Source organism: Vigna unguiculata, chromosome 3, assembly GCF_037176805.1.
Source record: "Vigna unguiculata cultivar grain cowpea cultivar isolate G323 ecotype 2 chromosome 3, ASM3717680v1, whole genome shotgun sequence".
NCBI lineage: Eukaryota > Viridiplantae > Streptophyta > Magnoliopsida > Fabales > Fabaceae > Vigna > Vigna unguiculata.
In genome coordinates, this window is record NC_140794.1 from 62,018,932 (window position 1) to 62,041,736 (window position 22,805).

Below are 22,805 nucleotides of genomic sequence, written 5' to 3' on the forward strand. Positions count from 1 at the left end.
CCCAAAACCGATATTTTTAAGCTCAAGAAAATTTTCTTTACACTTTTCAAAATCGAATCAAATCTCAATATATTCATAAAGATAACCCCTTCTACCAACAATATCTTCTCTAAACAAACAATCCAAGAGATTACAGAAAGAATGAAAACCTTCCTATATTTACTAAAATAAAAAAGTAATTTGCACATGAAATTCTTTACCCTTTAAATTTGCGCCTCAGAGAAAGTGCAAAGAGAAACTGTTTTTAATGAAAACCAATTTTAAAGAAAATAAAAAATAAACATTTAACTTTTATTTACAAACTTCAAAAAGTTCTGTTTATTTAAATATATTAAAATAAAATTCAAATATTGTGTAAAAACACTTTAAAATCACACAATTTTTCTTTTTCTTTATGAAAGTATGCAATTGTATAGTAATGTTTTCCTTTACCATGAGAAATACCCATCCCATAATGTTTTTCTTCTTTTGAGAGTCAAGTCATTTTCTACTCCAATTCTTGTGCCGGACGTCACATTCCACAAATATATTCACGCCATTGCCATTCATCATTTCATCCAGCCATGGGATCCAGTGAGTCAATCACACTATTCAGGATAAAGATTATGTGTTTTACAATCACACTAAACTTTCAACATAACTTTATCCTGTTCTTGTACCCAACACAGTCCCGTTATGCGTTATCTTCTTCCGTGTTGCCCTCCCCCACTAGCCACCCAAAATATATTCCCTGCAAAACAAACAATTATTTAATATCAAATCACAAAACATTAAAACAGCATAATTATAAATAAGCAAATAAACTCATAACGGAAAAACATTAATACGTATTTACACCAAGCCAAACGCATACAGGACAGTAAACTCAAAAGATGAAAGAAAACAAACAGTTTCAAAAAAGACCTAGTTGATAAAAAACACAAGGCTGAGATGAAGAAGTGACAAGCGAATACCACGGAAAAGTTTATGACAAACGTCACGTCACGGGAGGTGTTAAAAAGTTTTACAAAAAAGATAAAAATAAAACAGAGAATCTATAGTGAAGCGGAAAAAAATTGAAAGACAGAGAAGATTGTTTTGAACAAAGTTTAGACTGGATCTAGAATTGAATTTTAATTTAGGATTTGTTGTTTGTTTTAATTTTGAATCAAAAATCATTTTCCTTAAAATTAGGTCCAGAAGCTCCACGAATGGCCATCAATGGCTGCAACTGATTAATATAAGTTCTGTATTATGTACACACAGATACACACGCACACAGACCAAGCACATAATCAATTTTCGTTAGATTTTGAAATCCGTCAGATCCCAAGCCAGCGTGACAGGATCCGTCGCCGCTGCCGCCGTGGCACGGAATAGTGAAGGTAGCCAAAACCAAAGCGTCGTTCGATTCAAAGGTCCTCTGCTTTTGTCATAACGGAGAGCCTACTCGGCCTCGGGTGAAAGTCTCCACGCCGTCTCTGCTGGTGAGAGGAAGGTCGAATCAACGCTGCGAGAGCTCGCTTGACGAGATCTCCCTCAACTCCACGAATTCTCACGAGCGAGTTCGTCATCGCGGATCTGCGCGCGTTGAGGCGATTAGGCGAGTACGGCGCCGGTGCCGTCGCGTGGCTCTTCTTGTGGAGGCTGCAGCGGAAGGAGCCAGGGTGCGTCGTAGGCGAGCACATGCATGTCCGCTTCGGCTGGTGCGGGTTAATACTCCCCTGCCTGGACGCGGCGTTTCGCGGTGCGACCGCGATGGAGCGGTTCGGGGAGACGGAGCGGTGATCGAGGGAGAACCGGACGGAGGGAGCGGAGGAACCGCAGAGGTTGACACGCGTGGGAGAGGAGGAGCGGTTTAAAAAGGTGGTGGGACCAGAAGAGAAGCTGGAAGTGGAGGAGGCAAAACCTGAGGGTGAAGAAGAAGAAGAAGAAGAAGAAGTGTGAGAGCGAAAGTGAGAGTTGTAGAATCTAGGAGTAGATGAGAGGGATCCAATTACTGCGCTTCTTGATTTTCTAGAAGCTGCCGCCATTTTTTTTCTCTTCTGGAGAAAAATCGCAAGAGAGGGGAAAAGGAAAGAGAAGGAGTAGGGGATTTTTATTTTTTTTTTCTCCCTAAAGGCCGGTTTCGGCTCTTCGGTTTGGCAAACCTAGCTTTACTCGAGGCATGTATATATAGAATTTTGAAGAAGAGCAATAGTGTGTTGGGCGTAGGCAAAGAAAGAATGACGTAATTTGAGTTTGGGGTATTAACTTTTTGGAATTGTCTTGTAGCCCCCGATTCTTGTTTTTGTTTAGTTCCGTGTCTCTTTGGTATAAGTCTCAGAGGGTTATTTATTGATAGAATAAATATTTTTGTAGATAGTGGTTAATTGAGATTAATGGTGAAAAAGACGAGGGCGATTAAAAGAAATAGTAGAGGGATAAGGAAAGAAAAAAAGGAAAGGTGAAGGATGGAAGAGCAAAAGTGGAGAATAGTGTAGAAGAGAAGTGGTGAAGAAGGGGTTGGGTTAGTTAACCAAAAGTGTAGTGGAGCCCTCGGAATTGCAATGGAACCGCTTTAAGTTTGAGAAAGCTATGGGCAGCAGTGGGCATAATAATAAAAAACGACAAAAAAATATTGAGCCGTTTTAATTCCACTGACACGTCTTTTACGCTTCCCCTCCTAATTCTCTATCCTTCTCCCACGTACTACTATCACTTGTAAGTCACTAAACTACCCTTCTCATTCTTTTTTTATTCCACTGCCACTTTCATACTTTTGTTACACAAACACAACCACTATTCGTTTAAGATTTGGAGGATCTCACTTCGAAACACTCTTTTATTTTTACATCTGAAAATTGGTTGATTTTTTTTTTTTATATTTTCTGAATGATTAAGTCACAAATTAGGTAAAAAGTTAATTATTTTACGAGAACTTAGGGGAAACAAAAACAATTTAGAGACATTAAGAATATGTTCTTTTGAGAAAAATGATTAAAGGGAGAGGGAGAGGAAGAGATCGAAAGGATCAGAGGGTGAAGTTGTTGTGGTTTTTCTTGAGTGATTCAAAGGTGATTTTAAAGTGAATTAGAGAGCGTAGTATGTGAAAGTTTGTGACTAAATTGACTAATGTAATATATTAAACAAAATATTTTAATAGAAAAAATTAGATTACCAAAATGTCCCTATTGTTATAGGTAATATAAAGTTATATATAAATAATTTAAAATTATTTTATAAATTTTATTGAATGATTGAAAATATAAAAAAATTATTTATAAAAAATGAATAATACAATATATTTTGTATAAAAATAAATTTAATATATAAGTTAGAAAATAATTAATTTACATGGAAACTTTTTTTTCTTTTTAATAGTAAATTTAGAAGTATAAATTTTTATTATAACTATAATAAATTATTATTACCGTTAACATATAATTAAGAAAGTGAACTAAAACTACCATGGGTATTGATTTTGACCGCTAAATTACATGTAACAAAAATTAAATAATGAAGGGTAATTTAGTAAATCCAGTTATGTCACTCTCTAATCTCATTATATATAGATGGTGAGATTGAATTTTCAGTCCATCCCTCTAATAATCTCCTCACATCACCTCCAAAAGAATAAATTACTCACCTTCTAATCATCTCTTATCATTTCTTACAAAAAGTACATCCACCCAAAAGAATACAGTCTAAATATCATCCTAAGTGGGATTAAGAAATATACATTTATCACTATCTATCCAAGCTCTCTTTTGTAATTTGACATGGTTCTTTTGAGCTCTCAAACACCACCATATTTGGTTTGAAGTTGTTTATTAGTCATAATTGGGAAGAAGTAGTTGAAATAGAAAAAATTTAAAAAAAGGTTTCATAAAAAAAAATTGTTTTACGCTTTCAATATAATTAGTGGTGGTTTCACATTTTAACATTTGAAATTTCATATTTATGGTTTGGATGAAAAAGTTAAAGTTACTCAAAGGTTAACTTATATTTGGATGTGAGTCTTCTTCACCTCCAATTTATTTTAGCCCAAACTAATCAGTTGATAAAATGTTAGACAAGTAATGTAAATTTCAATAGATAAAAAAAAAACTTAAAATCATAAATTTATTGGTTATTTATTTTTACTACTCTCACCACACTCAATTCTAAACTTTTTTACCATAATTATTCTTTTCAACCATTTTCTTTCCCTCTCTTATTTTTAATTTTAAAGATAATTAAGTAAAATACTAATAAAAATGTGAATTTTATAAAACTGAGTTAAGGTAAAAATTACAAAAAAAAAATCATAATGTAACAATATAAAAACCATAAAACTTAGATTAAATATCAAACACTCATAACACGAAAATCTATTATTGCATTCTCTAAAAATAAGTTAAGTTTGAGTATGGTATGTCCAAACACAAACTTACCAAAATAAAAGACCAATTTGGTTGTTTTATAAGCTAGTCATTCTTTTTACAAAATGACTATTCAAGTATTACTTCTTAAAAGTAAAGTTTTAAGATGGTGTGAAATTGATTCGTATGCTTGTCATTTTAATGACATTTTTAATGTAAATAATAATTCGTAAGACTTTATAAGATTTACAAACAAATAATAATTTATAATCTGATACACTTTAAATAATAATAATAATAATATGTATAGTTAAATATATCAAAAGGTCAACCAACACTTTTTGAAAGACATTTTACTTAGTAGGTTGGGAACTGGTATTGTTATAATTAAATAGATAAAAAAGAATGTCATCATGGTTTTTTTTATCAAGTAATTCACTGATCTTTAGAACCTATAATCCTAATTAGAGTGGTTAAGTCATATTGTAACCGAATTATTGATAATCTCTAAGTGAATCTATATAGATCTAGAAACATACTTAATGGAAATTCCAAAAGGTGTGCTCTTATCTTACCAAAAGTTAAGTTGTTTTTTTGATATTTAAGAATTTTTCCTGAAAAAATCTAAAGATAATTTATTTATGAACACGAGAACTTGAATATGTGAATAATATAATACTCCTAAAATAATCTTTTTCCATTGTAAAATTGAATAATGTTTAAGATGATAGAATCTTAGGAATAAAATTGCACTTGGTTTCGGAACAACTCTCCACAAGAAGTACATGATATTTTGTCGGACGAATATCACAAGATCTTTTTAGGCGCTTAGGATATGTTTGGTTTAGGAAATTAAAAAAAAAAAGGTATAAACTGAATTTTATAACATCGCCCTTTTTTCTTTATTCATTAACATTCGTCATTTATGATGTTTTTCGGTAACCATGATAATTTTTTTTCTCTTTCGTATTTCTACGCAATTAATTAATTAATTACTCTAGAACATTATACGCGTACGGAGCCAAACTTGTACTTAAGCAGAGCAAAACCTGACGAAGAGAAGAAAACTCCGTAATTAAGGATGTTACGTTGTAGATATCCATATTCCTAAAAATCTACATCACTATCTGGATTTTCTTTACTGAAAAATTGTCTATTTTAAATGGCCATCTTGTGTGGAGTTCTCAATTTTGGATTGAATCGAACTTCCAAGAATTAATTCAACCAATCGAAATAGCCATGTGTTTGAACAATTCTTAGCACATAAACCAAACCATAGGACCCTCTCTAGGCAAAATCAAACCTCATCCACTAAAATATAGGGTTTTGATATAGTAGACACATGGGTCATGGACACTCTTATTTATGAATTTTTATTGATCACAATGCAAATTGCTGAAAGCCATGTTGGAGTTGGCTAAAGAGGGAGAAATTATATTTATATATCAACTCTAGCCAGCTGCATGACACTGAAACTTTCCTTCCACTCATAATTTTCATTTTGGAACATTCTCAAATAATAAAAACCAAACCAAAATACTATAAAAACGACAACTACTGAATACCGAAGCCTCCTATTAATGTGGTTGCCTTTCAACAGTCACATTACGACTTTATTAGCCAAACCGAGATATAAAATTAGGTCAGTTTTTTAGTTTTGAGTATGAAAATGCAGTGAAACAAATCATTATAAAATAAAACACATGTTACGTGATATACCCAAAGATGTTATACACTCGTACAAGAGACATTTTTAATTTAAAAGAAAATTTAATTAATAATAAATAATATTTTTTAAGCACTTTCGTATCCAGAAATTTTAGAAAGTATTCAAACAAAGGATTTACACGATTCAGTGTACATGTCTAGGATCACTTAATCGTGGCAGATAAGGGTTAGCTAGTGTTCTACTTTGAGATAGACATAGATAGCGTAGTGAATGATGAAGGACGAGAAAGAAAACAAAAAGCCATTATCTTAAACAAAAGGATTTGTAACAGCGAGAGAGGGTCAACGCTTATCTGAAAACACACAGTATTATTGATCTACGGCACGCATGACACTGCAAATCTTCTTCGTTCGTGTCGTTCTAATATTTTATCTCAGAACACAGTTCAAACAGTTGGAATGCACTTCACACTGACCCCACCGTGTTGGTAGCATAGCATGTCAAACATTTAGTTCACTGTAGTGTTACCGATGAACAGAAGGTTAGATTTTAAGGAAATTTCCTTATTTTGTAAAAGGTTATTTAAGGAGACATTCGATTCCATCATGTCTTTTCACTCCCAAAATATAGTACGGGGAAGACAAAGTCGCGAAACCCATCTTATTTGTCTGAAGGAAGCATGAAATGAAAGAATGGTATGTCACACTATTTCTCATATGAATTGTTCAATGAAACATTGACTAACGCGTAGAAATGTGACTATACCAGCAAGCAAGCATTAATTCAACAAAATCTGAGGTTTTGTGCAAGAAGATTCGCAGCATTAGTCATGAACATGCACATCACCACCACCTATTAATAGTTACGGCGTAGTAAATTAGAAAAATGTACCATATATATTTTCGAGATGATTTCGCTTTAATTTAATAATTTTTTTCGTTGCCTTGTTTATGTAAATCATATAATTGGGCACAAAAATATATTAAGATATTGTGTGATAAGAAGATTTTTGAAATGAAAAATGAGAGGTGAATGGGAATGATAGAATCGTGTGGTTTTGTTTTCAACAATGGTGGCGTGGCGTGGCAGAAGCAAGAAATTGGGAAGTTCTTGTTGGGTCCAATAATTGGTGGAGAGAGTTATGTTGCGGCTAGCAGTCATCTTTTCCCAGCTCAAGGTCAACTTGCTTAGGCTTAACCTACTTATCTTCAAACTTCATCAATAATAATTTTTTTTTTCCAAGTCAAGTGCTTTTTAATTTTATTAATTGTTAATATTTATTAAAGTATCTTATTGGGTTTGTATAATTTTTTTTTTAGTTTTAGAAATCTCACTTGTTTAATTTGACTTTTTTTTTTCATCTTCCCCATTTCTCTTTTTCTTAACTTCTTTGGAAATTGGAATATGAAATTTAATTGTAACTGAAAAAAACAGTTAGTTCATTATAACTAATGAAAAATAATTAAGTCAATTAATAATAATAATAATATTATTAAATCTAGAAGTACGTGTAAAATTAAATTATTTAATTAAATAACGTTTTTTATCCGTCAATTGCGTTGGTAGTATCAATTTTTTCGTTTACAAATTTACATGTTGATCATGGTCAAGATGTGAAAGAATGATAGTTATTAATTTAAATAACGTTTTTAGTTTAAAAATATTTTAATACCTTAATTCACTGATTTCCGACACTCTTGTACCTTTTCTTAATTCATTAATGTGAACTTATTTCTCAACCACCGGTCTAATCAATTTCACTTATTTTAATTGTGTAACTGTGAAACTTCTTGAAACATTTGAAAGTCTCTCATTTCGATTCAAAAAAGTTTAAAAAATGTCCTTTTCATTTTACAAGGACCGTTTTATACACTAAAGAGGTTGAATGTGTTTCTGGATCTGCTTTATATATGTACTAATCTTTTAACCTGTATATAATAAATGAACTAATTTACATTACATAACTTTCGATCTTCTCGATCTAACGTTAAAATCAAACCTCGTTTCCCTAAACAAAACCACCTTTTACCCTATTCATCGACAGATATATTAAATAAAAAACGTTATTGTGCCTGTATACATTTTTTTAATTATATTAATAATTAATGATATTGTAATGTTATTAAGTTAATAAATAAAATAAAAAGTAATTTATAAAAATTAAAGTGAAATGTATGAAAGAAATATGAGAAAAATAACTGTTGATGAATAGTATGAGAAAAAAAGAAGGGAGATAAGTAAGTAGTTTTATAAAGACTTGTAAAAGTAACCGTTAATTTTTAAAAATTTAATAAATAATTAAATTTTAAAGGGTAAAGTTGAAATTATGAAATGTGGACACAAAAGAGGGATCCTCTTTATATATAGTTATAGATATGGAAATTTATTTCAAATGGAAACAAATTATCACTGCGCGCAAGTTAGCATATTATATATCATAAAGATTAAATATCTTTCTATCCTTTAATTTTTAGTAAAAATTAAAATTAATTCTTCTTTAAAATTTTGACTTAATTTAATTTTTCAACTTCAAAACTGCATAAATTTAGTCTTTTTAATTATTTTTTGTTAAATTGATTTGACGTTTTAAATGCGTTTTAAGATAATTTTTTAACTAATATTAAAATAAAAATGTGTCAGACAATATAAACAACTCAAATATTATTATAAAATACGTTTGAAACGTTAAATTAACTTAACAAAATTTAGTTAAAAGAATTAAATACATATAATTATAAAAATAGAGAACTAAATTATGTCAAAATATAAAAAAAACACTAATTCTAAATTTTATTAAAATTTAATTGAGAAAAACGTATTTAACCTTGTATTATATATAATAGATGTGTATCAAAGTCCTTGATATTATCTAAGTTTTGTAAATAACAATGGCCTGCATATTTGATTTTGATGTGAATGAATTTGGATTTAAAAGGGCGAAGTCACCGTCCCTAGAAGTGACGTCTATTATTCTGTGTGGAAGAAAGTGAATTAGGTTTCAAGTTTCACCAATAATGTTAGCTGATCAGTCCAATTTAATATACTAGTTATGATCATATCCACCATCACATTAACTACATAAACATATTTAATATACAAATAAACATAGATATATCTGCCAACTGTAGTCACTCCTCTGTTGTGTTGTGTTCTGTTTTTTTCTGTGTTCTGTTTTCTTAACTACAATTCCTCGTTTGTTGTTGAATCAAAGTGAGATTTTCGTGTGAAAAAGCCAGAAAATAGAAAGAATAAAAGAATGGTATTATTATGTCCAACTTGATAATACAAAATCTAGTAGAGTATTGGTTCCGTTACAAAGAGAAACTGGGAATCAAAAATGAGGTAGTTTATGGGATATATACAGTTACATAAATTACAGAATCACACAATCACACACGACACGACAAAAAGCCTTATTAAAATGTGTTAGATTTATGTTAGAGGAAATCGAAAGGGTGGAGGAACGTTTGATCAACTAACGGCAACCGCAGCGGTGGTGTCGGCGTTCATGAGCGAAAACCTAGTTGGCCTTGGTTGGAAACTCTTCCTCTTGTGAAGGTCATGGGTGGAGGGCCTGAGCATCTGCAACAGAACCGCCTTCAACGAGTTGGCTTTTGCAACCATGGATGGGTCCCATTGGTTAGGGGTGCGTGGCGAGGATCGAGACATGGCTCGGGGTGGCTTCTTGTGCTTGCTGCACCGGAAGGAACCAGGGTGCGTGCTGGGTGAGCAGGAGCAGGTGCGCGTGGGCTGGTTCGGGTGGGAATGTTGGGACCTTGATGATGATGTCAACACACTCCTTGAGGCCATTGAAGGAAGGGAACAAAAAACAGAGAACAATGTTTGAATGGTTTTAAGGTCGGAGAAAGTGTTGTTGTAATTATAATAGGGTAAGTGATTTATGGCCTTGTGTTTTTGGGTGGAGATTCTTCTCTTGCTTCACCACTTTTATAGCACAACCACTCTCCTTGGAAGGACAATTCGGTCTTTCTCTCAACCTTCTCTTCTCATTCAACCATTCTTCCGCATCAATGGTTAAATAAACACGACACAAACACGTTACTATGGATCTAAACAGGTGGTTATAAATTACAACCTTGTCAAATGTAATTCCAACTCTGTAAACAATAATCTATCATCGTTATATCTTTGTATCAAATCATTCTGTAATATTTTGTTGCATAACCAACCATAGAAGATTTGTTTTTTTGAAGTTTCGTCCATTTCGTCCAATATTAACAAGTTTGAATATTCAACCAACCGATTTTGTTTTTCAACGGCTTTGGATTCTGAAAATTAAACTCGACATTCTAATTTGACTTAACCTCGTTTCTGATATTTTGTTAGATAATTACTTTTTATATATTTTTTTTGAAGAATTAAAATTTAACGAGAAAATAAAATTGGCTGTTTTAAATAATATCAAGGAGATTTTCATAATTATAAATTAATACTATATTGTGTTGCCTTATAATAAAGTTAACGTTTTTTCTTTATTTTTGCTGAGGTGTGAAATGTAGTTTATAAGAGATAGATATTTTTGGAAGGGCAAATTAGTCTTTGTGGTGGAGTGTGTTATCTTCCTTTGCTGGGTTGAAGAAGTCGTTCATTGAATGTAAGCAATGGTGGATCAATCATTAAGTATCCTGAGTCAACTAAAAGGACTTTTTGGTCAAATTAAGTGGACTAATCTTCTTTCTTGCAGGAGAAGATGAAGAACCGGTCCAAATAATTTCCACAACTTTACATTCTTTTAACCTATTTTTTGTAACCGGGACAAGAGTAATTTTCTAAGTGTTTTTTCAAAATGGAATTAAATATTGTCCCTAATGTTTTCATTGATGTTTGATATGTTTTTTTTTTTCGATATTAAAATTTTAAAACTTAATACAAAATATACTTTTGTAGGCTCATGAATGAAGTGCGTTTCTATTAAGTTGATGGAAGATATTATATTACTTTGTTTTTTTTTTTTAAATAAGACCCTAAAAGGAAATTTGAAAAGTTTAATGAGATAAAAAGAATATTTAATCAAAGTATTATAAGGATAATGTTGTTCTTTAAGTAAAGGAAAGTCGATATGGTTCAAAGGAAACAAGGCAATAGGCCTTTTATTACATTTTTTTAAACTTTTAGGGCCAATCCAGAAAGATAAAATCTTCGTTGGATCAAGCCCATACTTCCCAAAAAAATAAGGGGCGCTTATTCGTGCACCTCCATAATTTCTTTATGCACCTCCATATTTTAAATTTTTGTCACTTTTAGTGTGTGGACCTAGATTCAAGTATGCCTTATACCTACATTCATGAATTTACAAAAACATCCACAAAAGAAAAACTTCAAAGATTTATAAATGAAAAATTAAATTTTATTTGGGTTAGTGACAACAAGGAGCTAGATGGTCATACCCAGGAATAGTGAACAATAATGGAAACAATGATTTTAAATTTTAGTTTAAGAAAAAATTACAGACATTCAAATGGGTTAGTTTTTTTTTTTTTTTTTTTGTAGTTTAAACTATAGATCATGAAAAGTTTAGCTTTGATATACTTATGTGTAGTGAATCTTAAATATTATGTTTATTCAGTTTATTTTAATTTTATTGTCACCAATAGACTCGTAGGATACAACAAATATATAAAACAATAAAATAAAATTATTGTTACATTTATTTGTTTTTGTTGAATGCTTCAACAACTACACAGTAATCAACGTAAAAGAGACATTCAAAATTGGATCGGGCATTTGTTGATTTAGAAAACTTGATGCAAATTAAGTTTGTAAGCATCTTTCTTGCCTTTCTTTTTTCACTAATTCTTAGATAACTAATTAACATTAAAGAAAAAACATCTTCAAATTCACATTTTGTAGGTCTTAAATAATTAAAGTAAAAAAAAATACACATTACTTTCATCAAATGACATATATGAAGAGAACATACCAGAGAAAGAAAAAGAGAGATTCTTACGATATCTAAGAAGAAGAAAAAAAAGAGAAAGAAAAGAGAATCGGTGTGCAACATAACAGCATATCTCTGCAACTATTTATTGTACTTGTTAATATATATACAACTATGTTTCTATAGCAGTCATCATTATATAGTTTCCCATATTTATAAAAAGGTCACCTTTTACGATGATTATTTTTCAAGCATTATCGAAAGGTAATAATGACATTTCATATTTTTCAACTACTATCTAAAATTATTATACTATAAATAAAAATTTAGATAAATTATATAAAATATAAAAAAAAACTGTTAAAGCTTTCTACAAGAGAAAATAATTAACATTTTAATGGGTTAAAATTAGTTTATTACGAGTTAATTTTTTTTTCTTACATTATTTTTTATTTTTTATCATAACTACTGCGAAAACTACTTTAAAAAGTTAAATTTATTTTGTTCCTAATAAATTTGTTTTGACATGCCGGTATTGATTTCAATTATTGTTTGTTAAACTTTCATTCATTATAACTTAAATCACAAAAAAAAAAAATCATCTTTAAGAAAAAGTCTCAATAAAATTAAAATAAGTTGATTAAAAAATTTTAAACTACCACATATAATTTTGTTTTTATACACGAGTCTGGAAAATTTGTGTTGTACACGATTAGTCTGGAAAATTTCTGACTAAAAAACACGGTTGTTGTGAAGAAACATGAACTGCTCTCTGACAAAGAAGAGCGAAGATACCAAAGAGAGCATTACTGCTGCAGAAACCAGAACTGATCCCAAATAAACCTGTTCACAATATCTTCGCAGAGGTGGACAATAAGTTCTGCTGATGTCATTGAACGTCTTCCGAACAAAATTGCAGTCAAGTAAGTCAGCAAAAAATGGCCCATACTGAAATAAACCGTACGTCACATTCACTGCAGCTCCCAGTTTCGTGTAAAGGATCGGTGTCAAACGACCTACACTCCTACATTTTTCGGTAAACGAAACCTCGCACTTAAAGTTTTTCCAAACCTGAAAGTTCCAAACGTTAACCAGTTGCATACATGTATATGCCTGAAAAAAATTATGAATGAAGGTTTTGGAATGGTCCATACCTGGGTGGCGTTTTGGAATGTGACTTCCTCTGAAGAGCAGTTGCGACTTGTTAGGTCTGAATTAAATGGATTGCAGAGAAGAGGGACTGATTGATTTGCGTTCGTGAAGTTGGAAATGACTTTGTCAAATTCTTCAATGATTTTATACGTGACCATCTTGCTTTTTAAATATGTTTCCATAACAGCTTTTTCCTCCACGCATGGAAAAATGTCATCCAGTGCAGTGTGGGCGGTGGGGTTCACAACCCATTCATCCATCGCAACACATGTATCTCCAGCCATACTGTTAAAAAAAACATATATGCACTCATGTCAGTTTGTATATAGTCATATATAAAATTTGATTTATCTGTCTCACAAGTTCATCAGGATAAACTTACTTATGAACAAAAATAAATGCAGCACAAAGTACCAAGGTACAAGTGACAAGAATCCATCCAATAACTACCAAGCTGCAGCCACAAGAAAACACAAACTTTAACCAGAGACGAATCCACCCACCAGTGATTTAAACATCAAGAAGAAAAATAAATTGATTCAACTTACGAGTACACGGGACACTGCAACCCAAGTAAGCAAAAGACTGCATACACACGAAGCCCAAATGAGATCCTATATAATCTGATAAACAATTATATACAGAGTCCAGAAAGAATAAGACAAACTCAAACATACATAGTCGGAGAAATGTGACAAAGAACAAAACAACAGCGACAATAATGAGAGCGAGTCTTCTGCAGATGATCACAACAAATATTGATGATTAGCAAAAGAAATATTTCAAAAAACCAAATGGAATCTTAGTTTATGTACTTACACTCCATCTATGACTTTGCGTATGATCTTTGAGTTAGCGGTAACCTTGTTGGAGAGAGTATCCGCAGCACGGTCGATTTTGAATTTGATGTCATCAAGGTTCGGTCCAAGATCTATGTCTAGTGGCAGAGGAGGCTCACTCACAATGTGCTTAGCCGAATCGAAATAAGTTGATATGGTATTGAGCTTTTCAGCCACCAATTGAGCCCGATTCAAAACGTAATCAAGTGTCTCGGAAGTGGTTCCATCAATCTTCCCCTGACCGGTGTACAACTGAGCGCATCCACCTCTGAGCGTAAACAATTAAACGTGCTTGATCAGAAACACATCGAGAATTATATATTTGTTCTAAGAGAGATAATAACAGCAATTTTCAGTATTAATTGAAATCGATTGAGAACTATAAAATTAGAAAAAGAAAGAGTGATAGAATGAAAAGGCAGAGAGATACATTGTGATAATGGTGCTGAGGATAAGCAAGAACAATGAAAAATAATGGACTAATTTAGAATAGTCGCTTGACTCTCCTCCGTTACAACAGCAGCATAACGCACAGCTGATAAGTAAAACAACTCCAAAAATCACGAACCAGGCTACAGCCACAACGATAAAAGGACCCGCAGTGGACATAACTGACTGCACCTCCCATGAACAATTCCACGTTAGCAAATTAAATTATGCATCAATATTTCTGTCAATTAACAAAACGAGAGAATGAAAAACGTGAAACATTTTTTTTAATGCAACAATAACAAATATGTGAATCAATTTTGGTAAAATTATCCCAGCCTCATTGAATACATTTTTTATATACTGTAAATACAAAATATCATGTATATACTTATTTAAGGACAAATTAAACCTAACACTTCATAAAAAAAAAATTAAAGCTTCGATCAATTGGAAACTTTTCAATGATTAAAATGGCAATTATTTTGAAACTGAGATAGTATTTGTAGTTCAAGAAAAACAAGAAAGAAAGAAAAGACAAATCTTAGATGTTTTTACTTCTCAATTAAAATGAAGGATCGCTTATATAACAAAGTAAAATAAAGTTCAACATTAAAATAACGTTCTCCATTTGAAATTCCAATCTGAGTAAGAAAATTGCACAAAAATGGTCACATTTAATTCCACATATAATATTCCAAGAAAAATTCCATCATCAGCAACTCAAAATTTTCACACCATTTGACCAAGTGGAAATTATCTCAAAATAATCTCAACATAACACTAAATAAGTGTTATACACTCTTTCTATAAATTGAAAACTTAAATTAACCAATAGGAGATTGGACGCGTCATTGAGTAGTGAAGCATGAACAACACGTGGCGAAAGCGCGTGACGCAAATACCAGCGAAGATGAAACTAACTGGAGAGCTTAGTTAGAGTAATCAATGGAGGAATGTAGTAATTGCAGTGCAAAGAAGAAGAGAGTAACCGTTAGATAATGGGCGTTGCTGATATTCCAGCCACCGTTGTAAAGGTTAAAACCGTTAAACCAATCTTGCCGGCGAGTTCTCTCCTTAGCAAGCACCAGAGTCACATTCCTGAAACTTGCACCTTCCGCCATTGATCTCCTCGCCGTCCATGGCGGCACCACCACCACCTCCTCGTACCGCTCCTGGTGAACATCTTCAACGCCATCTGAAAAGAGTAAGAATCTTGAATTGACATAACGAAAATAACAGCTCAATAAGATTTTAAAGAAAGAAGAAAAATAACCTGAAGGTGTTGGTGCAGAAGCCGAAAAGAGAAAGAAAAAAATGCAGAAGAAGAGGAAGAAGAAAGAGTGATTGGAGTTTGATGTGAAGCGGAGCATGATTGTAAAAAGATTAATGTTATGGCTATGGCTATGGCTATGGCGTGCATGCGTGTGACTTCTTCTACTCAACCAAAACCAAAACCCCACTACATTTTTTCCCTTTTATTTATATAATCTATTTATCATTTCTTTTCCCCCATTTTCTTTTCTTTTCTTTTTTCTCTCATAAATGGGAAAGTAAAGTCTCTTCTTAAACTAATTAAAAAACAGTGTAAAAGAGTATGGATATATGAGGTTTGATAAAAAGGAAATATTAGTGTTTTAATTTGCTCTCACAAAAATTACCTTAATACTTAATGAATGTGTGAAATTAGTGTTGTATATTTATTAAAAGTATAAGAGGATATTGTAGTAAAACTATATAAAAGATATATTTATAATACTTAATTAATTTTTTAAGTTGTTAATAAATTTGGGTACGTATGATTAATTTTTATTAATTTTTTGTGGTTTTTTAATTGAGTCTTGTTATTGAATTTTTTTTTTTTGAGTGAGACTACGGTTATTTATCCCTTAACTATTTAACATTAATCATTAATCATCTTTATATAGGTATAGATTTAAAAGATAAAATTAAAAAAAAAAATGTGGACACCAAAACATTAATCATCTTTATATAGGTATAGATTTTAATTAATATATTAGTAACTTGAATTTTTTTTCCTTTTGTTAACGATTTTCAAATTAATTATTACTTTTTCAATTTTTTAATTTATCTTTCAAGAAATTTTTGCAATAATATATATATTAGTTTAATAAAATATTTTGTAATTTTCAGGTTTGATGTATAGCAAACTCAATAATAATCTGATAAAGCAAGTTAATATTTTCAACGCACGAATACGATACGTGTATTAGATACGATACGTATTAGATACATTGATATATTTATTTTGAAAATAATATAATATGATACATAATAGATAAGTGAAATATAAATATTAAAAAATGTACAATAATAGTCCTTAAAAACATTATAAATATATGATTATAATTGTGTGAATCTAAATTAAAATCTTAGTAGCTAATTTTACTTACCAATTTATAAACTCATTTATAATAAAAAATATTTTAGTTACCAATTTAAATACCAGTTATAATTTTTTGAATTATTTTAGTTGTCAATAATATTTAGATTATGAATTGATACCTAAATTGGTTACTATAGTGACTCATTATTTTTTGTCACTCAAATTAGTCAGTATTCAAAAAAAATTCCGTAGTCTTCTACGACTTCATAAATTGTATACTTCATTTATATGTTTGGATAAAATATCTTAAAGTATCGAACATGAATAGGAGTTGAATACAAATATGAGTGAAATACAAATACGTGATCGAAATTGAAGTTATTGTAATTTTTACCTATTTTCAATATATTTAATTTAGTACAACAATCCGTTAAATAAGAGGTTCACTAGGTTGATATGTTAACTATTTTTTAAATAAAAAACAATTTAAAAAATTATATTTTATTATAATATTGAAAAGATATAAATATGCATTGATATAATAATTTAAAGCATTAATGTTTATCAGTTAAGTTATAAATATCAATTATAATTAAATAATTTAACGTATGAAAATAATTATTATCTTAATTCAATAACAAATATTAATTAATAAGTTAAAAACTTATTTATATATATATATATATATATATATATATATATATATATATATATATATATAATTCAAAAGTTAAAAAGGAAAAAAATGACAGGTTGTCTTATAAGAAGATGGGTCAAGGCTCATAGTTTCTTTAAAGAAGAAAAATCGTATTTTGACAACTTTGTCTTACAACATGAGGTGATATTTTTTAAATGATTTTGGAATATTAAAAATGAAAAAAATACAAAAATGGAAGATCATTTAAAAAATGACATCTAAGATTATAAGGAGAAAGTTGTCAAAATTTAATAGTCAAAAAATAATTTTCCTTCTTTAATAATAATGGTTCAACCTAATCCCATATATTTTTTATGATTTAACGGTGGGGGATATGTTAAAATGAGATATATTTTTTTAGTTAATGGATATAAAAATTAAAATATTTTGCGTCGTCATCTCCTTGTCTAATAAATTATTAAAAAATTTAAAATATAAAAAGGAATAAGATTAATAAAAGATAATAAATATGATTTTGAACTTTGCAAACACAATTAAAAAAATCTTCAAAAAGTTAAGAGGAGGTCATAATTTTAAGTTTGGTATTATATATAATTAAGGGGTAAATATATTTTTTATTTTTAAAGTTTTTCTAAAAATTGCATTTTGTCTTTAAATTATATTTATATGTTGTCTTTTTATTAAAGGAAAGTCATGTAAAGCATTATTTTTAACAAAAGATATGTTTAAGTTATATTACACAATATAAAATTATGTCATTTTTGCATTATTTTGATAAAATAAAAAAAATTACAAATTTATTTTAAGGATGAAACACATCCTTAAATTTAGTAAAAAAACTTATTTAATCTTATAATTAATGATAAAAATATATAATATACAATCGATATAATAGTAATATTATATATATATATATATATATATATATAATGCGAATTAGAATATTTATATTATAGTTTTTTAGCTTATATTTAGTGAATAAGTCCTTCTACAAGTTATATTTATCACATATATTATTAGAGTTGTTAAAATGGATTAGAACTCGTTAGTTAATCTGGTCTATTACGAGTTTAGACTAAGTTAAGTTAAATTATTTTTACAAATTTCAATACAGATTAATTTTTAACCCGATCTCCTAAGAATCCTACTCAGATGGAACCCGTAGTGAGTCGGATTGATTCACCAACCCGTAAATAAAAAGTCATACAAGTGTTTGTTATTATGTTGGACTTGTATTTGAGTTAGATAAGGTTGTTTTTTTCTAGTCAACGTATAGGCAAAATTTACAAATTTTAGTATGAACCAAAAAAGGACCCGACTCACTAAGAACCCGACTTATCTGGATTGAATCCGTGATAAGCCAACTCAGCTCACCAACCCTGATATTAAGATAAAAACACATGTCACTAATTGATATTTTTTTCTTACACCTAACTACCTTTTTTACTTATTTGCACCTCACTCTTAAAAAACCCTAAAAACCTCCCAATTTCACATCCTATGCGTCCAGGTAATAAGGCTGCGTGTGGTTATTTAACATGTGGATATAGTGAAATTGGTGGTAAGTAAAAGTGATGAAATGGAATGTCCGTGAAAGAGACAATGTTTTGGATTACAATGAATCTAATGTGTAGCGATGGTTTTATGATATATAAATCTCACATAGTGGTCGCAGTTCTTGTTATACATCGCAACAAAAAGATAAGTGAGTGAAGGAAGAAGAGAATGGTGTCTCAAGCTCCCATTCACGAAAAAATAAGACTTAGTTTAACTTTTACTTTATAAAGTTAGTTATTTTCAAAGAATGATGATACATCCACAGTTCATTTTTACTCTACACCTATACAAATTAATAAAAGGTTAAATCATTCTAGAGCTTCTATTTTTGTAGTGAGATTTCAAGTAAATTCCCCATTTTTATTTGACTTAATTGAGTTCCTATTTTAGAAAATTCATTACAATAAGTTTCTTTCCGTTAGTTGCACAGTAACGATATTAATTATGTGCCACATGTTTTTTTTTTGGTTTTTTTTTTAATTTTTTTTAATTTAAAAAAAAATTAAAAATTGTCACATGTCAATGATGTGGCAGTGATAGTGGCACGTGTCACTATTGAATGTGAAAAATCTCAATGTAGTTCCTGTATTTGTTATTTTGTCTCCATTTGGTCCCATTTTTTTTAAAACTGAATCAATTGCATTCCTATATCAAATTTAATTTTTATATAAATTTTACAATGGTATTTTTATTATAATTGATATTTTTAACAAAATTAAGTTTATTTAAATGTATATTTTGTATTGAACTTTATTTAAATATTGTTTCAAATATTTATATATCAATAATTTATAGACAAATGTTATAATTGTTATAATTGTTATAATTTTTTTTTTAAATCTTATATTTGAATTTATAAAGTTTTTATTTTAGCTTTGACAAACTTATTTCGCTTGAAACAAGTAACACTGAAATTTTTAACATTATCCTCTAAGCTAGAAATGCATTTGGAATGTAATCTATTTTTTTATGATTAATTAAGAATATCGATTGATTTATCATTTTCCAAACCTATCATTTTTTTTAGATATTTAATTTTAAAAATAAATTAAATCCACCAATATTTAACAAATTATCACTTTTAAAAATTACAAATTAAATTTAACTTCATCAAGTTCCAATATGAATGTTTTTTTATTAATTAAAAGTGAGTTTTGAATAAAGTTTTAAACACAATTATTAATGCATTTTTAAAATAAAGTCAAAGCATAAGTTATTTATGACATTTATATTAACAATTAAGTTGAAACGTTATACATGAGTTACAAGTAAACAATGTGAAAAATTGAATTTTTTAAATACGTTTTACGTAATTTGAATTTATAAAGCACCGGTTATATAATAAATTTTAAAAAATAAGTAATATATATATATATATATATATATATATATATATATAATAAACTAGTTTATTTTATTACTTTTAAGTTAATTTTTAAAAACATTATTAATTTTTAAATTCTCAAATAGGTTTCATCCTTTTAAAAAAAACATAACGTGTACATAATTACCTCACAAAATGATGTTACGCGTCATTCACATAAACAACATAATTACATATCCTTATGTTCTTAATATTTTTATTCAATTTAATAAAAAAAGTATTAAATTAAATTTATAAAAAAACATAATTGATAAGTTTAAAAATAGTAAAAAGTATATATTCAAATCTTTAGCAAATAATTGTTATAAAAAGTTATTAAACACACAACCATAGAAAGATATAAAGCTTACTCTGTACACTACTCCAATGTTAAATTTTCCAACAGTATTTCAAAATTTAAAGGCCCTCATCACTCTTTCGTACATTATCATAAATCAAACATTTGTAATCGTAAAGCTTAATTACAAATTATTAGGTTACCAATATCATTCTAGACACAATTATTAGTTAAAACCAAAATTTTATTAGTAAAACGATTTTATATATTATTTAAAAATTAGATCCTAGACATAATCATAATAAATATTATAGGTGAACAAAATGGTAAGATTGTGTAAATCATATTTTTTATACTATACCACCTGAATGTATTTAGTTCAATCAAAACCTAAACTTAATTAAAATTTAATGCAATTAAAATTCATTGGTATATGTATTATCAATCACACCAGCATCCAATTAAAAATAAATACAATTAAAATTCCTTTTTTTTAACTTGAAATTTAATACAATTACAAATTTATCTTTTTGGTATTGTGATATGCAACATCGTTGAACTTCCACCTTCTTCAATGAATTTCAATTAAAATAAAGACCGATGGAAGTTGATAAATAGGATTTTAATTAAAACAAAATTCAAATTCAATTAAAACTAAAGGTGTGTTTTCTGTTACCCAATTTTTAATCAATTAAAAAAGTAATTAAAATAAAACACTTTTTTTTATACCTTTACAACTTCTGTGGTTAGGATTTTAAGGAACTCACGACGTGATTAATTTTGTAAATTTAAGTGTAATAAAATATTGACAGATGAATTGGTTTTAATTTAGTAATTTATTTTTTTATTGTAGAAAGTAAAATCTAAGATTTGTGTTACCATTCCATAATTTACGACTTATGATTAAATTTTATTTTTTTTTTAGTTGTAACACCTATTCACCTTTTTTATTAAAGAAATTTCAATTAAAATTTAAGCCTAATTAAAAATTAAAAGTGTTTTTTATTGTACCTTTCACTTTCTTGGCTAAATGAGTTTCATTAAAATAAATATAATGTAGAATGTAGCCTTTGTCATCTATTATCCTATTTATATACTATCGATTTTAATTTTTAACTAACTTAATTGCTCATCGTTTATATTTATGTTAACCAAATAACCTTACATATAAAAAAAAATATAAAAATTTTAATTACTTAATACTAAAAGAGATTTAATAAAATTTATATTGTAGGTCTTATTTCTCTTACTTCTCATCATTTTCTATAACAATATTTTAAGGAGCTCCATTCTATTTTCGTAAAAAAAATATTCAAAACAGTTATGTATTATTAATTAGATAAAACAATTAATATTAAATTACTGTAATCTAAGTTTACAAACATAGTAAAATTACAATTAATATTATATTGAACTTTAGAATGATAAATAAGTAAAAATATTTTAAAAAATGGCCATTAAAAGAAATATAAAGAGTAAAAAAAAGTAAAACTTTTGATATTTAGTTAAAATCATGTTAATTATTATTATGAATTTTGATATCTCAATTATATTGATATTCGAAAAATCATCAATAATTTGTTATTACATAAAAAATTTCTAAAAAAATAAAATATGAAAAATTAGACAAAATCTATAATAAAAATTATACTTCACAAACATAAACATAGACAAATTATCCATTATGAAAAAAATTTAAATAAATACATAAAGATAAACTATTAAATTACTTATATTATTTTTTATGAATAAACCTAAATTAAGTACAATAATTTTCTTTAAAAAAATATACAACAAAATTTGAACCGATTTTGATCTTATCAATCTACTTACTAATCATTCTTAGTTTTCACTCCTTTATTTATTGGAAATTTACTTCATACATAATCCCCACCTCTAGTATTAAAAAAAAAAATCAACTATCTCAAACCCCTATTTTTTTACTTTTTATTTATCAATACTTTGCCTCCTTAAGTAACTCTTTCAGTTTACCTTCTTCGTCATCTTTATTATTAAACTAAAATTTAATTTTGAAAATTGTTTACCTTGTATCAAAATCTAAAATATAGACTATACATTAAAAATTTCTTAATCTAAAATTGAATCATAATGCAATTGGATGAAAATAGTCACTGGAAGTTAAAATTAGGTAGAAGTTGAGGAAGCACAATTATTTGATGTTTTAACTGTAGAATGACCGTTGGTTTAGAAATGGGCATAGAATGTAGCACATCCCAGTGAATGAACGAACACACCTTTACAATTTTGTTCC

General features: G+C 28.7%; 3 protein-coding genes across 3 annotated transcripts; all 3 read right to left on the reverse strand.

Annotated features, from left to right (window-relative positions):
• Nucleotides 1-371: 371 nt before the first annotated feature.
• On the reverse strand, nucleotides 372-2,137 carry LOC114177624 (uncharacterized). Its single transcript, XM_028063041.2, has one exon. It carries the CDS (start codon nucleotides 2,010-2,012, stop codon nucleotides 1,392-1,394), a length of 621 nt encoding a protein of 206 aa, XP_027918842.2. The 5' UTR covers nucleotides 2,013-2,137; the 3' UTR covers nucleotides 372-1,391.
• Nucleotides 2,138-9,231: 7,094 nt separating this feature from the next.
• Nucleotides 9,232-9,955, reverse strand: LOC114175535 (uncharacterized). The gene has a single exon (XM_028060290.2). It carries the CDS (start codon nucleotides 9,799-9,801, stop codon nucleotides 9,463-9,465), a length of 339 nt encoding a protein of 112 aa, XP_027916091.2. The 5' UTR covers nucleotides 9,802-9,955; the 3' UTR covers nucleotides 9,232-9,462.
• Nucleotides 9,956-12,515: 2,560 nt separating this feature from the next.
• Nucleotides 12,516-15,768, reverse strand: LOC114179536 (uncharacterized). The gene is made up of 9 exons (XM_028065907.2): nucleotides 15,587-15,768; nucleotides 15,303-15,508; nucleotides 14,312-14,496; nucleotides 13,862-14,149; nucleotides 13,720-13,778; nucleotides 13,591-13,627; nucleotides 13,425-13,496; nucleotides 13,045-13,327; nucleotides 12,516-12,961 (listed from the first exon to the last, which is right to left on the reverse strand). The coding sequence occupies exons 1-9, from the start codon at nucleotides 15,681-15,683 to the stop codon at nucleotides 12,623-12,625; spliced, it is 1,566 nt and encodes a 521-aa protein (XP_027921708.2). The 5' UTR covers nucleotides 15,684-15,768; the 3' UTR covers nucleotides 12,516-12,622.
• Between the last annotated feature and the right edge of the window lie 7,037 nt (nucleotides 15,769-22,805).

Bases quoted from the DNA above. Each gene is read 5' to 3' on its own strand.
- LOC114177624 (XM_028063041.2), bottom strand. From the start codon at position 2,012: ATGGCGGCAGCTTCTAGAAAATCAAGAAGCGCAGTAATTGGATCCCTC.
- LOC114175535 (XM_028060290.2), bottom strand. From the start codon at position 9,801: ATGGCCTCAAGGAGTGTGTTGACATCATCATCAAGGTCCCAACATTCC.
- LOC114179536 (XM_028065907.2), bottom strand. From the start codon at position 15,683: ATGCTCCGCTTCACATCAAACTCCAATCACTCTTTCTTCTTCCTCTTC. The intron at 13,497-13,590 runs GTAAGTTGAATC...TTGTGGCTGCAG, and splicing joins TTGCAGTGTCCCGTGTACTC to CTTGGTAGTTATTGGATGGA. The intron at 13,328-13,424 runs GTAAGTTTATCC...TTTTTTTAACAG, and splicing joins GCATTTATTTTTGTTCATAA to TATGGCTGGAGATACATGTG.